This window comes from Gallinula chloropus (assembly GCF_964237585.1).
Source record: "Gallinula chloropus genome assembly, chromosome: 21".
Classification (NCBI taxonomy): Eukaryota; Metazoa; Chordata; class Aves; order Gruiformes; family Rallidae; genus Gallinula; species Gallinula chloropus.
Window position 1 is genome coordinate 9,850,016 of NC_140106.1, and position 14,848 is coordinate 9,864,863.

The 14,848-nt window shown below is 49.8% G+C and overlaps 1 protein-coding gene across 1 annotated transcript in view; it reads right to left on the reverse strand.

The window, feature by feature from the left end:
• Positions 1-431: 431 nt before the first annotated feature.
• The window catches only part of ANTXR1 (ANTXR cell adhesion molecule 1), a gene marked incomplete at both ends in the record, with an annotated part of 98,014 nt that continues 83,597 nt past the window's right edge, over positions 432-14,848 (reverse strand). Inside the window, one exon of the mRNA XM_084273938.1 lies at positions 432-704. Within this exon, the coding sequence (XP_084130064.1) occupies positions 432-704 (273 nt within the window). The remainder of the gene's footprint in view (positions 705-14,848) is intronic.

Below are 14,848 nucleotides of genomic sequence, written 5' to 3' on the forward strand. Positions count from 1 at the left end.
GGGAGAATTGCCTTTCCCAAGAGCTTCTTCTAGTTACTCTTTCCTTTTATTTTCCCATGTTTCCTGGAATCGCCACGATAAGACACAGGGAAGTGTGGGGACAAAGTGGGGGGAGTGCCTTGCTTGAGGTGGGACTCAAGTGATTTTGCCTTGTTCCTGCAGTCTCTTGGCTTTTCTTGCTTCCACAGTTTGGTGACACTGATGCACAAGGGGCTTCAAAAAACAATCAACAAAACAAAACAAAAAAAAAACCAAAGGAGAAAGAGACGACTACAAAATCGTTCGTTGTGTTGTCACCCACGTCAAAAATGGTCCAGCTTCCTCTAGCCCCCCCAACTCCCACCCCCCCAGGAAGATGGATGTGATACAGTACTGCTGAAAAAGCCTCTTGGACGCTTGTGGAAGAGATGGGAGCAAGGCTGACCCCCCCCTTAGACTGTTGGGCGAGGTGGGGGCCGAGATGGAGGGGGGGCCCGGTTGGGTGGTGGGGCTTGAGGTGGTGGGGGGAGAGGTGGGAGCGTGGAGGATGGAGATGGGGTGTGAGGTGTGGGGGAGCTGGGTGGAGGGGGGGTGTAGATCGGAGCTGGGGGCAGGGGGTTGTAGATGGGTGCTGGGGGTGGCGATGACGGGGGGTAGGCGTTGTTGAGGGGGTATTTGGGTGGGGCCTCTGTGTTCTTCACTCTGGTGAAATTGATGCAACGGCCCTAAAAGAGAAGAGAACAAAGTGGAAAAGCATGGTTACTGGTTGGGGCAATGGCATCACACCTGAGAGACCTTCCTGGTGTCACACAAAGCTGCTGTCAGCCTGAGTAGCCCCGGGCACACCACGTTGTTCCCTCCCTTCCCCAGTGACAGGGTGTTACAAGGGCACAGCCTGCACTGAGCAACCAAGAGGTTACCCCCAAACACCAGCTTTGGTCGTGGAGGAGGATGAATTCCTGCTTCTCTGATCTTTAAACAGAGCATCCAGCACCCCAAGCCCTGCTGAAGCCACAAGAGCTGGCAGGGGCTGTTCCTATTCTTCAGAGCTGGCTCCTGAGTCAGTACATGACCCGTGGCCCCTTCCCCTACACACACCTCTTCCCAGACCCCAGTTTTCCAAGAAATTTGGACTTTACACCTTTGGAGCCTCTCTCCTTCAAACACTCAGCTTTTGTGTCCTATTTGTCATCATTTACCAACCAGGCAGAAGGGAAGATCTGTTTAACTCAGCTCCTTGCCCAGGCTTTTTCCTGCAATACATCCATTCCTCCTTAGGATGTCTGGATAGTCCAGTGCTCTTGAGAAGCCAATAAACTGCTTTTCTCACTCTTTGGTGCTAAGCTACAGTTTGTTGTACATTTTTAAACAAAACCTTTGCCCTCTGAGCTGCTTTGGGGTTGTTTTTTTTTTCCCCCCTCTCTTAAGTCCCACCTGCAAAACATCCCTCTGTAACTACTCAAATGTCAGCATCAGTGCTGTTGTATTACAGAGTCATTCTTTTAGATATGAAATCACCCAAAAAGGCACTAGAGGGTTTCTGAGTCCATCCTTTGTTTCTTGCATTTATAGTGTGAGCTTACTTTCTATCTTCCTCTTTCCTCTCCCACTGTAAATGTTTTTTTTCCTGGTGGAGAAATGCCAAAAGGAGCATTGAGCCCATGCAGGCTGCAAGGGTCACACCACCAGCTGTTCTGCACCCTCTGCACAGCTCTGTATCTTCTCCCTGCTCTCCCCAGCCTGAGGACAGGAGAAGGACTGAAATCAAAAGGAGGGAGATGCTGGTGGAAAGGCAGAAGGGTGCTGGAGGGGGGATTTGACAGGGATGAGAGGAGCTGGCGTGGAAGGGGCTGACACACAAGAGATACAGACAGCTCTTCCCCAAGAGCTCTGCCAGTTGTATCATCGTGCTCTGTGGCTATGGAGAAACATCTGTCTGGAGCTGGAGCTCAGCAGAGGAAAGTGGATTCCTTGCTGAAGCAGTGAGGCATGCAGAGCAGCCCACAGCTGAGCCCAGCCTGCCTTGTGCAAGTCAAGGTCGTTTAAGGGAAACAAAGATTTCACAGAGCCTCCAGCTGCAGCAAGTTCAAGATGAGAGCATCACCTCGGGGCTGCTCTGAGTGTGGTGGCAGCTGAACCTCCCTGCATGGCTCTGCTCTCTCAGCAGGAAGAACCTCTGGCCTCAGCTCAGGATCTCCTCGAGGAATGAGACTCCAGAGCTGAGCAGAGACCATGGCACAGTCACAAACACACCCATGTGATGCCCCTGCCTGAGGATTAATGCTCTCTCAGGGACAGATTGGCCTTACAGCACGATGGTGGAGAGGGGAAAAGGGAGGAGAGGCTTGGTGGCTGCTGTAGGGTACCATTGGTGCAGGGGGGACGTGCTCTCCTTCACCTGCACAGGACAGAACACCACTGCAGAATGGAGTGGCAGGGTGGGCTATGCCCCTCACCTGAGACGTGCTGTTCCCCTTGGAGCATCCCAGCATCTCTGGTGCCAGCCAGGATGGGGCACCATCTGATAGGCAGAGGAAAGCCTGAAGTAAGCACTCAGCTGTCTCACCTCAGTGTCCCCTGGTTTAACCTCATTATAACACTCTGTGCTGTGATGTCAAGGAAATAGTGTGGGGCAGGACTGATGAGTGAGTAGAAGTCTGACCTCAAGACTAGCCAATTCTGCTGAGAAAAAGCCCCACAACCTAAGAATGTTTTCCTGGTGTAGTCTCACTTCCCCTACAACACGACTTTGTAGCTTCAGACTATTTCTTGCCCTACTTCTGTTTTCTTTCTTTATGTTGGGAATAAAAGAAACCTGAACAAAGAGCAGCAGTCCAGGAATCCCAGCCAGAGAACAAAAAGCTGCAGTTGTTTTTGTGTGGAGAGATACTCTGTCTAGATGCTCCAGGGATGAGGTGATGATGCTTGCTGATCCAAAAGGAACCAAGCACCGCCCTAAGAGCAGTTGAGAGGATGCAGTGAGGCTCAGAAACCTTTGGGTTTGGGGCTGGAGCAGGGCTTGAGGACTAAAAGCCAGCCAGTACTCACAGAAATCCCCAAGGCAAGGTCCCAAATGGGAAGGGAGTACATCCTCTGTCCTGCACACTGGCAAAGCTCTGATTTCTTGTCGATGGGAACCAGCTAGAACAGCTCAGCAGTGCCTCAGCCACAGAGAAGGGGCTGGCAGCTCCTACCAAGGTACAGCTGCACTCCATTCACACCAGTTTTGTACTCACCCAGTGAACCTGTGGCCATGAACTACTGCTTATATCCATGACTAATGATACATAATGACACTTAATGATCCCCATACTAATGATGACTGTTTCTCCAGTAATTGGGTTGCTTTGAAATGCAAGAGCTCTTCTCCCAAACATGATTAAATCTCCACTGTCCTTAATAACTGTGCTTCAAGGTGGGCTTGCTGGCCATGCTGTCTGCTTTGCAGAAGTGGCTGGGCTGCAGTCTGAGCATCAGCCACTCAGACACAGACCAGAGACCAGAGCACAGGAGCACAGACACAAGAGCCAGACTTGACCCAGAGCTAGCACAGCTCATCAGATCCCACTTCCCCATTCCCTTGTGCTGGTTAAACTTCAGAGTTCAAACCTTCCTCCCCTTAAACCAGGATAGAGTGTTCCCTGTCAACATTCCCTCTCTCCCCCCATTTCCTTTGCAGAGAATTGACAGTGACTTGTTTGGCAACACGTTCTGCTACTGTGCAAGGGGCAGTTCTGCAGGGCATCCAAGGTGGGAAGGGCAGACACACAGTTCAGGCTTCCTCCTCTTTGCAGGTGAACCCCCAGACCAAAGGAGGGTTTCACTGCTTGACACCTCTCTCACCCAGGCAGGTGGAGAGGAGTAGGATGTCAGATAGGAGTTTGGAGTCCAAATGTTTTATCAGTGTCCTGGGTATAAATGCAAAGCAGACCCAGGAGGAAGAGAGCTACCTTCATCCAAAAGCTGGATGCTAATCAGGGCTCTCAGCTTGTATCTAGTGGTATGATAACAGACACCAGAGTGCAGAGGTTGTGCTAGCCAGAGGTTGTGCTAGCCAGAGGTTGTGCTAGCCAGTGTGACCACAAACAAGTCATCCTGGAGCTCCAGAAGACCCAGCTTTCTCTGAAATGCAGAGCAAGAGATGTGTTTTCCCACCTGCACCCACCAGAAGGGGCCCTGATTCACAGCTGGGCTTTGTACCATGCAATTGCAAGAGAAAAATAAAACCTCAGCATCCTTGACCTACTCCATGGTTCTGCACTGTTTTATCTGGAGAACTGTCTGGATGAAGACCAAGCTGGCTGGCTGATCACCCATCCATCTGAGCTTTTACAGGGCTTTCCATTGCCAGCATGGCTCAGTTCATCTTGCAGATAAGAGAAGCTGACGTGAGCAGTACCAGACCCTGTGAATAAATGGGCCCCAATGCCTTGTTCAGCCTTGGGATCTGGATGCAGATGCAGAGAGTGCCTGGGGTAAAAGGAGCCTGGGATCTCTCTACAGTCAGTGGAAACACAAGGACCTTAGTGGCTATCAGTCAGCAGCCCCTCTTGGCTATCCACCAAGGTTTAGCACCTCTTTTAGGTGTCCAGATTTAGATGGGGTGGATGTGGATGATGGGTGGCAGAACACCCTGGAGGCAGGAAATGAATCCACTGCCACCAAATGCTACTTTGGATCCTTAAAGAGAAGTCACCTTTCACCCCAGGAGAAAAACCTCCTTAACCAGATTCTACCACAGCCTTCAGAATGAGAGGAGCCAAGTCCACGAGTCCTTCTAGCAGGGAGACAGGAGCTGGAGATACAGAAGGGATGAACACAGGGAACAGGCTGTGTGTTAGAAGGTTGCTCTGTTGGAGCCCTTGGCTAGGTTTCTCTTTCCCTTTCTGCAGCCACAGTGCTTCAGGGGGGTGTTGAAGGGGGGGGGACAGTCACAGCTGTGCCTCAGACAGCCAATGGAAGCGATATGGAGACGTGATTAGATCCCAAATTTAGAGGAATCAGCAAAACCAGCCAAATTCTCATCCTTTTCTGTTGTTGTTCTGGAGTCTGCTGCTTGCAGGCATATGTGTAATGAATTCTGCCTGGGCTCCTCTTGCCCTTTCACCCTCAGCAGCTAATTGTCTTTGGGATGAAGGCAGGCAGCCCTGCCCTGAGGACAACAAAGTGCCTGGCTGTGGGAGGCTCATCTCCTCCCACCCCTCAGCTCTCTGCCTCTGGGGTGTGGTGGGGTTACACAACTGAGCCAGGCTTTTCCTTTTGTTCTTCACATCTGGCTGCCTGGGAAGGGCTCTCAGGCCTGGAAGAGGAGGGTGGGATGTGGGGTGAGGGGGACATTAGGCTGCTGAGGTCGTAGCACAGGGTGGTGGTTGCTGAGCATTCAAGGGAGCGAGCTGGAGGTCCCTTGAATGCTCAGCAATGTGTCTTGGACATAGATCTGCAAAGAGCAGATGCCTCAGCCAAGCTGTGGCACTGCCTAGGAGCTCCACAGCCTTATCCAAGCCACTCCCCACCTCCTCCTGCCCCTCTTTCTGCCTTCTTCTGGCCTGACCAGGGCAGAGCAGAGGAGGAGGATCCCCTCCTGTGACCTGCTGCCCACACTCCTCCTGATGCCCCCAGGATCTCATTGTCTCTCTCAGCCCCCAGGGCACACTGCTGGCTCATGGTCACCCTGTCATCAACCAGGACCCCCAGGTCCTTCTCCACAGAGCTCCTCTCCAGCAGGTCACCCCCAGCCTGTACTGATTCCAGCAGTTATTCCTCCCCAGGTGCCAGACTCTCCACTTGCTTTTGTTGAACCTCATCTGGTTTCTCCCTGCCCAGCATTTCATATGATCCTGTTCTGTTCCTGCAACCCAAAAGCAGTAATGCATCGAAGATCAGAGGAAATGACCTCAAACACCAGGAACTACTGCAATTTTTGCAGCTCTTTCATGGTGTTTGAAATAACCAAGAGCTTATTTAAAGCATCAGCTCAGTCATGTCGCTTTATGAGTAAAGCTCACTTATGTATGTAGTATCTGAGGCCCCCACACTACACAGTGGCTGTGCCAATTCAACCTCCAGTTGAAATCTTACTCACAAGCTTACTCATAACCTCTCCTCTGTGCCTGGCTCTGCAGACCTACTGCAACCCAGATAACACCCATTGGCCTGCCAGCTTCTGGTCCTTGATATCTGTGACTACACTACACAGAGCTGAACCAGCTGGGAAACCTACTGAAAAGAAAACAGAGCAAACTCCTACAAAAAGTGAAACAAGATGATACAGGCCTCTACCTTGCCAAATTCGAGCGTGGGAATGAGCTTAATAGCCTCAGTCTTTGGCTTGTGCTGGAGTTTGGGGAGCGTGGCTCTTTCAGTGATGAGTGGGCATTGTATGACAGCAAGCAGGGCTGATTGCTTTTGCAGGAGCTAGTTTTGGCTTATTTACACTGTGGGATGGGTGTCATTTCCAGGAAGATCTGGTCATTTTTCCCATTGTCTTTCTGGAAAGAGGGAGCTAGCCTTGGAGAAATGCAGTGACACAGGAGAGATGCTGTCTTGCACAGGATTGTGATCTTTCCTCTGGAGGTTGAGTAACAAAGCCTACTGTGTATGAGGAGAAGAGCACAAGCTTCAATGAGCAATGAAATGCATCCTTTTGGCAGTGATAAGTGGAACAACTAATCAAGGGTGGTGGCAGACATCCCTCTGGAGAGGGAGGAAGAGCCCACAATACCTTGCAACCTGCAGAAGTCAGTGACCTGAGGAGGATGTCTTTGGATGCAACTCATCTTTGGGTGTAATTCATCTTTGGGCAAACAAGGCAGGGCATGGATCAGGACAGGATCTGCCATGATGTGAACGTGAGAACAGAGTCCAATAGCTGTTTTCACATCACACCTCAGGAAAACCCTGGGCAGGGCAGTGCTAATGGCTTGAGGTAATGAGAATGACTCTGAAGGACTACTTGTCCTTCCAGTATTTAGTGTGAAATGATTCTCATCCTTGTTTGCCCCAATTGCCTTTGCTTCTGAGGCAGCTCTCTGCCCCTCAATGTTAAAGGCATAACCCTGAAATCCTGTCCTGGGGGGAATTTTTTCCTTAGATCAAGATACAACTGGGGCTCTCCCCTTTATAAGCTGGCAGCTCCCTGCTTCCAAACCAGAGGTCCAGCAGTCCAAGAGCCAGCTCCACGCTTTGTTTTCTGCAGGTCTGCTCTGCAGTAGTCCCACAAGCTGATGAGCAGATCTCAGGGGGTTTTGGCTTTGGAGCTGTTAGTTCCAGGAAAAAAGCTGATGTTTAGGTTAACTTTTCCATGGCTGTTCATGGAAAACCACACAGCAACAGCATGAGAGGTTACAACTTGGTTCTCAAGCTCTGTAGCCTGTCAACAGAAACCTGCTGGCTTAGACTTAATGATGAGTTAAACAATAGCTCCTTACTCGTGCCTGTTCATTCTTGGGTCTGCAGAATGAAGAGTCAAGGGGCAACATAGAGTCACCTAGGTGTGGGGGGTGGTTTGGGGACCCCACAGGGGCTGGGTTTATTCTCAGGTCTGCAAAAGGAATGCTGTCTAGTGTTTAAAGCAGGAGAATCTGAAATCCCATCTCCTGGCTTCTGTTCTTGGTTTCAGCAGGTTTCTCTTCATGACACTGGGAAAGAGTGTGGTGGGAAATGAGAAAATTGCCTCAAATCTGAACTTCCTCATCTCTAAAAAGAAGACTCCAAATTCAGAGTAAGAGAGGACTTGGGGGACTTCCCAGGGTGGCCGATTTTGCTCGTGTGCTGTGTGATATTCACAGTCAATTAGGAATACCCAGCCCTCCCCACGTTGCCAACCATCTGGGATACTCTCTAATGAAGCAGGTTTTGGTGAGCTCACAGGATGTTTGTGTGGCAGAACATGGTCCTCAGTATCCAATTATGAACACATAATCATGGCTCTGGGAATGTTTTCATTGGATTTTGGCACTCCAAGCAAAGGCCCAGGCTAACTGCTACATCCCTCCTGTATTTTCTGATACAGGTGCAATAACACAGCCTGAAGTTACAAACAGCATTCCTGAGTGCTGGGAATACCTCATGGGCTTTCCAGTTCCTCGTGAACCTGCTGATGGCTGAGTTTATTGCAAGTGCAAAACAGGTAATGCTGAAATAGGTTCCCTTTGAGCTCCCCATGGCAAGCTGCTGGTGGTACAGGGTGGGCCGTAAGCCACGACCCACCGAGGACAGGGGCCTACTTCTCGTAGGGATGTGCAGGAGGGTGATGAGCCTGCCCCTCTGCTCTGCCCTGGTCAGGCCCCACTTGGAGTGTTGTGTCCAGTTCTGGGCTCCCCAGTACAAAAAAAGACAGGGATCTCCTGGAGAGAGTCCAGAGGATGCTACGGAGGTGATTATGGGCCTAGAGTATCTCCAGGAGGATGGAGCCAGGCTCTTCTCAGGGATGGCAGCGATAGGACAAGGGGCAACAGGCACAAGCTGGAGCAGAGGAAGCTCCATGGGAATGTCAGGAGAAGCTTTGTCACTGTGAGGGTGACAGAGCCCTGGGACAGGCTGCCCAGGGTCATGTGGAGTCTCCTTCTCTGGAGACATTCAAACTCCACCGGGACATGTTCTTGTGTGTCCTAATCTAGATGATCCTGCTCTGGCAGGGGAGTTGGTCTAGATGATCTTTGGAGGTCCCTTCTAACCCCTAACATCCCACGATTCTGTGTCACACTGACATGGTGTGAGCCACTCTGTCGGTGGTCCCACTCCTAGACCCACAACTTCCCTCCTAAGGGCTGGAGCTGACACTGTTTGCTCCTTTCACACGTTGTGCAGATGTCTGCTAGGGATGAAGGCCTGACCAGGGAAAGCCAAAGGCCAAATGAAGCTGCAGTTTCAGTCATCCCTTTCTGTGCCTTGGACCACAGGTAAAGCATCTGCTGTCGGCGCTTTTGTTTCTGGGTGGCTTTGCATGCCTTGCAAGTCTCTGAGGGCCCTCTGCTGATGTAAAACCCAGGGTTCCCCTCAGGTTCTCAGTGCAGATGGACCCAGACACGGTCCAACATTTTCAGCTGAGGCTGCTCCTTATTTTTAGGAATTTATTACAATCCCCCAGGAAACAATGAGCTCGGCTTTGCCATAAGGACAAAGAGAGCAAAGTCCAGCCCGGCGCTGGAAGCTGCACGAGGGTCACACAACACAAACACAACACACACGTTCACTCAGCAAGAAACCAGCCTGGGAGAGATGGGTTTTCTAGCCATCTCACACAAAGTGATGTGGTCTGCATCAAAATCCTGTCCTTTCTGTTAGAGGAGTTTCACTTCCCATGCTTTTACTAATTTCTAAGAACCTAAACCCATGAACAGGAGGCAAGGAGAAGGGATCATCTGAGGTCATACACAGAAGGACTGGATTCTAAGCTTCAGTCCCCAAATGTGATGTTTGCTGTGAGAGTTTACACACCTGGACATGTGTCTGCACCTCACCTGGGTTCTGCAATTCTACCCCTGTAGCACAGCATCACCATCACCACTGCCCCAACTAAGGGTTTTACCCTGACAGTTAATTCCTTCACCCCACAGCTGCAGAACTACTCGTTCCATGCAGAGGAAAGCCTGAACAACGCTGTTCCCTTGGCTTGTTTTGCCTTCTCTGAAGCAAACTAAGAAGCCCTTTTGTTTCTCAGCTTGTTATCCCAAGGGCTGCCCTTTCTGGGAGCTCCACACAAGGAATACCCTCCGAGCAGAGAGTCCTGCCCAGTCCCTCACTGCTCTGGAAATCTCAAGTCAGCCCTTCAGCAGGGTAATTTCTTGCCTCCATTCAAATCATGCTATTTTATCTATTTTATAGCCTCATCCTCACCTCATAACTAACCACAGTTTGTACCAGAACAGTATTGCTGACATCTAACAAGATATGGGGGGTTATGTGATTTCACCAGTAAACTTGCAAAACCATCCCAGTTCTGGACAAAGGTCCTCTCCCTGCATCTTCATTAATTAAAGTAGGACACATCTTTACGTGTAATTACACATGGTTTTGTTGTACTTGTCCTCTGTATTTATACCCATCTACATCTATGGTTCCCTGTACAAACACAAAACAAAAATGCAATTAGTGTGATGCAATAAAAAAAAACAACTCAGAGAGAATTTGCTCCCAGCTTGAGATGGGCCTGGCCAAGTCAGAGCTTGAAACACATTTTAATCATCTCTGTGTAAACTCCTGACAGAAGAGTGTTTATCAGGGAAATGCAACTAACACTTCAAAGAGACCCTAATTATTTAGATCCTGGGCTTAGTGAGTAATTTGCACAAATAAGCATTCCATGACTCTGTGATAAAAGTGATAAAGATTTGTAATATATATATATATACACATACACACACATATTTACATCACCCCTATGTGATGTTTTCAATGTAAAAATAACCTCATTAATGCTGACAAGAATGCAAACCTAGTCTCTTGAAAATGTGAGAAGACCACAGGAATCCCATGTGACTCTGACTTCCTTGCCTTATTGGAAACATCTGTGTCTGCTGGTAACCTCAGAGCATTGCCAGGTTTGACTCCAAGAAAGAGAAAAAAAAAAAACCTAAAAAAAAAGAGTTTCACAACCTTTTTGTGCACTTCAAAAGTGGTCCTGAACATCCCTCTCTTTTCCTTTTGCTTTAGGATAAAAGGTGTTTTTAAAAGCCCTCTGCAAACCAGACCAAGGTTTGGTTTGGTTCTGCAAATGCAGGTGGCCAATTGCTGCAGATACAGGAACATGATGCTCAGGACCTGTTGCTGATATCAAGAGCCACAGCCTGCACTGAGCTGTTGCACTCAGAGCTCAGGCTGGTGCCATGGGCAGGTATCCTTCCAGGCAGTCCTCCCTGAAGGGGTCTCAGCTCTCTATTGTCCAGGAACATCTAACCCTGTATCCATGCATTACTAGGCAGTTATTTCTGTACCTTTTGCAGCAAAGAAATAGCCCTAGAACAAGGCATCTCAACCTTGATTAAAGGGTTCAGGGCATGAACAAGAGGCAAGGAGAAGGGATCATCTGAGGTCATACAGAGGAGAAGGACTGGAATCTAAGCTTCAGTCCCCAATTTATCCACTGCTATGTATATAAATTGCAAATTTACTAGTTACTGCCCTTGAACCAATGTCTTACTACAGACTGATGTGAACTTCAGGGCAGGGGATCAGAGAGTCACACAGCATCAGGAGTTGGAAGGGACCTCCAAAGATCATCCAGTCCCACCCCCCTGCCAGAGCAGCATCACCCAGACTAAATCCCACGGGAACACATCCAGATGGGTTTGAATGTCTCCAGAGAAGGAGACTCCCTGACCTCTCTGGGCAGCCTGTCCCAGGGCTCTGCCACCCTCACAGGGAAAAAGTTCCTCCTGACATTCCCATGGAGCTTCCTCTGCTCCAGCTTGTGCCCGTTGCCCCTTGTCCTGTCGCTGCCATCGCTGAGAAGAGCCTGGCTCCAGCCTCCTGACTCTCATCTTTTACATATTGATAAAAATTAATGAGGTCACCCCTCAGTCTCCTCTTTTCCAGGCTGAAGATGCCCAGCTCCCTCAGCCTCTCCTCACAAGGAAGGGGTTCCACTCCCTTCATCATCTCAGTGCCCCTGTGCTGGGCTCTTTCAAGGAGTTCTGTGTCCTTCTTGAGCTGAGGGGCCCAGAGCTGGACCAAATATTCCAGATGTGGCCCCACCAGGGCAGAGCAGAGGGGGAGAAGGACCTCTCCTGACATACTAACCACCATGGGCATCCTGCTGCCCCCCAGGACCCTCAGGTCCCTCTCCCCTGCGCTGCTCCCCAACAGGCCAGTCCCCAACCTATACTGGTACCTGGGGCTGTTCTTCCCTGGATGCCAGACCCTACCCTGCCCTGACAATCTATACAGTATCCAGGAAGCTGCAGTAATCAGTAACACACACAGTGCTGACTAATTGAATCTGAATCCCTGGTTCATTCTATGCAAGACATCTTTTTGAACAGCTCAGCTTACGTGCTGGCAGTGGATACAGTACCTGATTACAGCAAGGGATTGCTTATATATGAAAGTGATGTAACCCTGGGATTAAATCCAACTCCTTTTCAGGCTCCAAAGCAAACAGAGCTGCCTTGCAGTTATTTGTCATCTGGCTTCACATTATGTTGACTGGGGGGTGAATTAAGGTGCCCACTCGACATCACCAAGAGTCTTAAATCTGCTTCCTTCTTTTCTTCAGGCAAGAGAAGGGATAAATTGCTTTCATAAGGGCTCCTCTTTCGAGCTCTTAGGAATATCAGATGGTCAAAGGCTCCTGTCTGCAAACTTCAGGCCACTCTTTACTAGCCATAAATTTTGCCTGCAACGGTTTGAATATTCATCTAGCCTGAAGATGCTCCATGCAGTAGGTTTTTAATCTAGCATCTCTGTTTGAGGCTGCTGGTTACTGTAGGATGCTTTGCTAATCACTGGTTCTCTCCTCCCCAGGGCATGTCCATGCTGTAGAGACCACCAAGCCTGGCAGTTGTATGCAGCTGGCAGCGTGGGCACGCTCACTCACTGCTAAGCAACTCTGGATTATTCATCCAGTTCTTGCTGTGAAACCTCCACTGAGCAGCTTGTGCTGTGTGGCTGAAACTGAGCTACTTGGTCTGAAACTCCTTGGGGTGGCTGCAAACCAGAGCACCCAGCTCAGCCTCCATGGCACAGCGTTGCTGCAGGGGACCTGGGATAGGGGCAATGGGTGGCCTGGTGCCCTGTGGCACTGCAGCACCCTGTGAAGGGATGGCATGGGGATGGACTTAGGCATTCAGGATAATGCTGGAAAGCTGAAGCTGCCTTTCCTTCACTGAATCAATCACCAGGCTGGAAAAGACCTTTAAGACCATCGAGTCCAACCATTCTCATCCTAAACTAAACCATATCCCAGAGCACCTCATCTCCCCTTTTTTTAAACACACCCAGGGGGGTGACTCAGCCCCTCCCTGGGCAGCCTGTGCCACAGCCCCACAACTCTTTCAGTGAAGAACTTTCCCCTCACATCTGATCTGCCCTGGGGCAGCTTGAGGCCATTGCCTCTTGTCCCATCTCCTGTCCCCTGGCTAAAGAGACCATCGCCCACCTCTCTGTACCCTCCTGGCAGGGCAGGGGAGGTGGGGAGAAGGTCTCCCCTCAGCCTCCTCTTCTCCAGGCTCAACACCCCCAGCTCCCTCAGCTGCTCCTCAGAGGATTTGCCCTCCAGCCCCTTCCCCAGCCTGGTTGCCCTTCTCTGGACTCACTCCAGGACCTCAATGTCCTTCTGATGCTGAGGAGCCCAGAATTGGACTCAGCACTCAAGGAGCAGCCTCACCAGTGCCCAGTCCAGGGGCACCATCCCCTCCCCAGACCTACTGGCCACACTATTTCTGACACAAGCCAGGATGCCATTGGCCTTCCTGGCTGCCTGGGCACACTGCTGGCTCATGTTCAGCCTGCAGCCACCCAGCACCCCCAGGTCCTTCTCCCCAGCAGCTCTCCAGCCTCTCTGCCCCAGCCTGTAGCGCTGCTCGGGGTCGTTATGTCCCATGTGCAGCACTCTGCCCTTGACCCTGTTGAACCTCTAATTTAAATAACCTCAGATTCAGAGAGAAGAACCCAGCTTTCAAGCACTGGATTTATCTTTGAGATTTCCACATCATCTCCCAGCTTACTATAGACATTCCCTGTGATTGGGATGCTGGTTTTAGTCTATCCTATCTCAGTTTCTCCATTGTAGATGCAGAAAGTGATTTTACCAGAGCTGGGCATTCTTTAGGTTGGGTTTACAACACTTAGAGGCTTCTGTGCAAGGGAGGGAATGAGGTAGCATTGCTGTTAGCTGAACTACCACAACCTACATCTGTGCTTTGGGAGGCAACTTAGTCAAAAAGAAGAACAAAAAGTTGCAAAAAGAGTTGCAAAATCTGCAGCTCACAAAACAAGGAGACTCTAAAGCCCTATTTGGTCCCTGCCAATCTCCTCCTGTTCTTCTCTGTGCCACTGTTCTTCTCAGAGAAATTTACACCTGTGTCCAAACCTTAGGATACAGATGCTACATGATTCATGCTACCTTAAGGCCAGTGGCTTCTCCAGGTCAGCAAACATCAAATAATATCTCATAAAACATATAACTGTCTTGGTGTGATTGGAAATCCAGTGGGAAGGTCAGTGCTGATTTGATGGGGATCTCAGCACGGAAACATCTGCTGGTGCTGACTGCAGCTTTCCGTGCAGATAGTCCTGGGGCAGTGGGAACAGTTTGCTTTTCTTGGAAGAAGAAGGAGCAGTTCCACAGAAAACCCTTTTCAAAATGAACCCAGTTTCTATAGAACAGTGTTGCAAAAGGGTCAGATGTATCACACTGAAATGATGGGAAACTTCTACCCATGCAAACATCTCTGTGGCCAGAATCCCTTGCCTGGGACGTCAGGGCTGGTTTGGATGAGCTTGGACCCAATTCCTGCCATTAGCCTGAAGACTTTACACCAATAACATGATGATAAACACGTAAACACAGCCCTTCCTATGAAGTGGATGCTTAATGAGACACATTCAAGATGATGTTTGTCATTTCTTTCATCTAACCTGGGACACAGTTCTTAGTGCCTCTGGCTTGCAACAAGCCTTGCAGCAACAGCATTTCAACCCTTGGCTGTCCAAAGACAGGACCAGATGTGTAGATGAGGTGCTCAGGGATATGTGTTAGTAGAGGACATGTATGGTTGGACTCAAAGATCTCAAAGATCTTTTCCAACATGGGGATTCTGAAGTAGGGAAAGAATCCCCATGTTTTGGCTGAAGAGAGAAGGAGAACCCCCAGCCTGCCTAAACCTGCCTTTTCAGCTGTGTAAACTCCTGAATGTCAATTCAGTGTTGT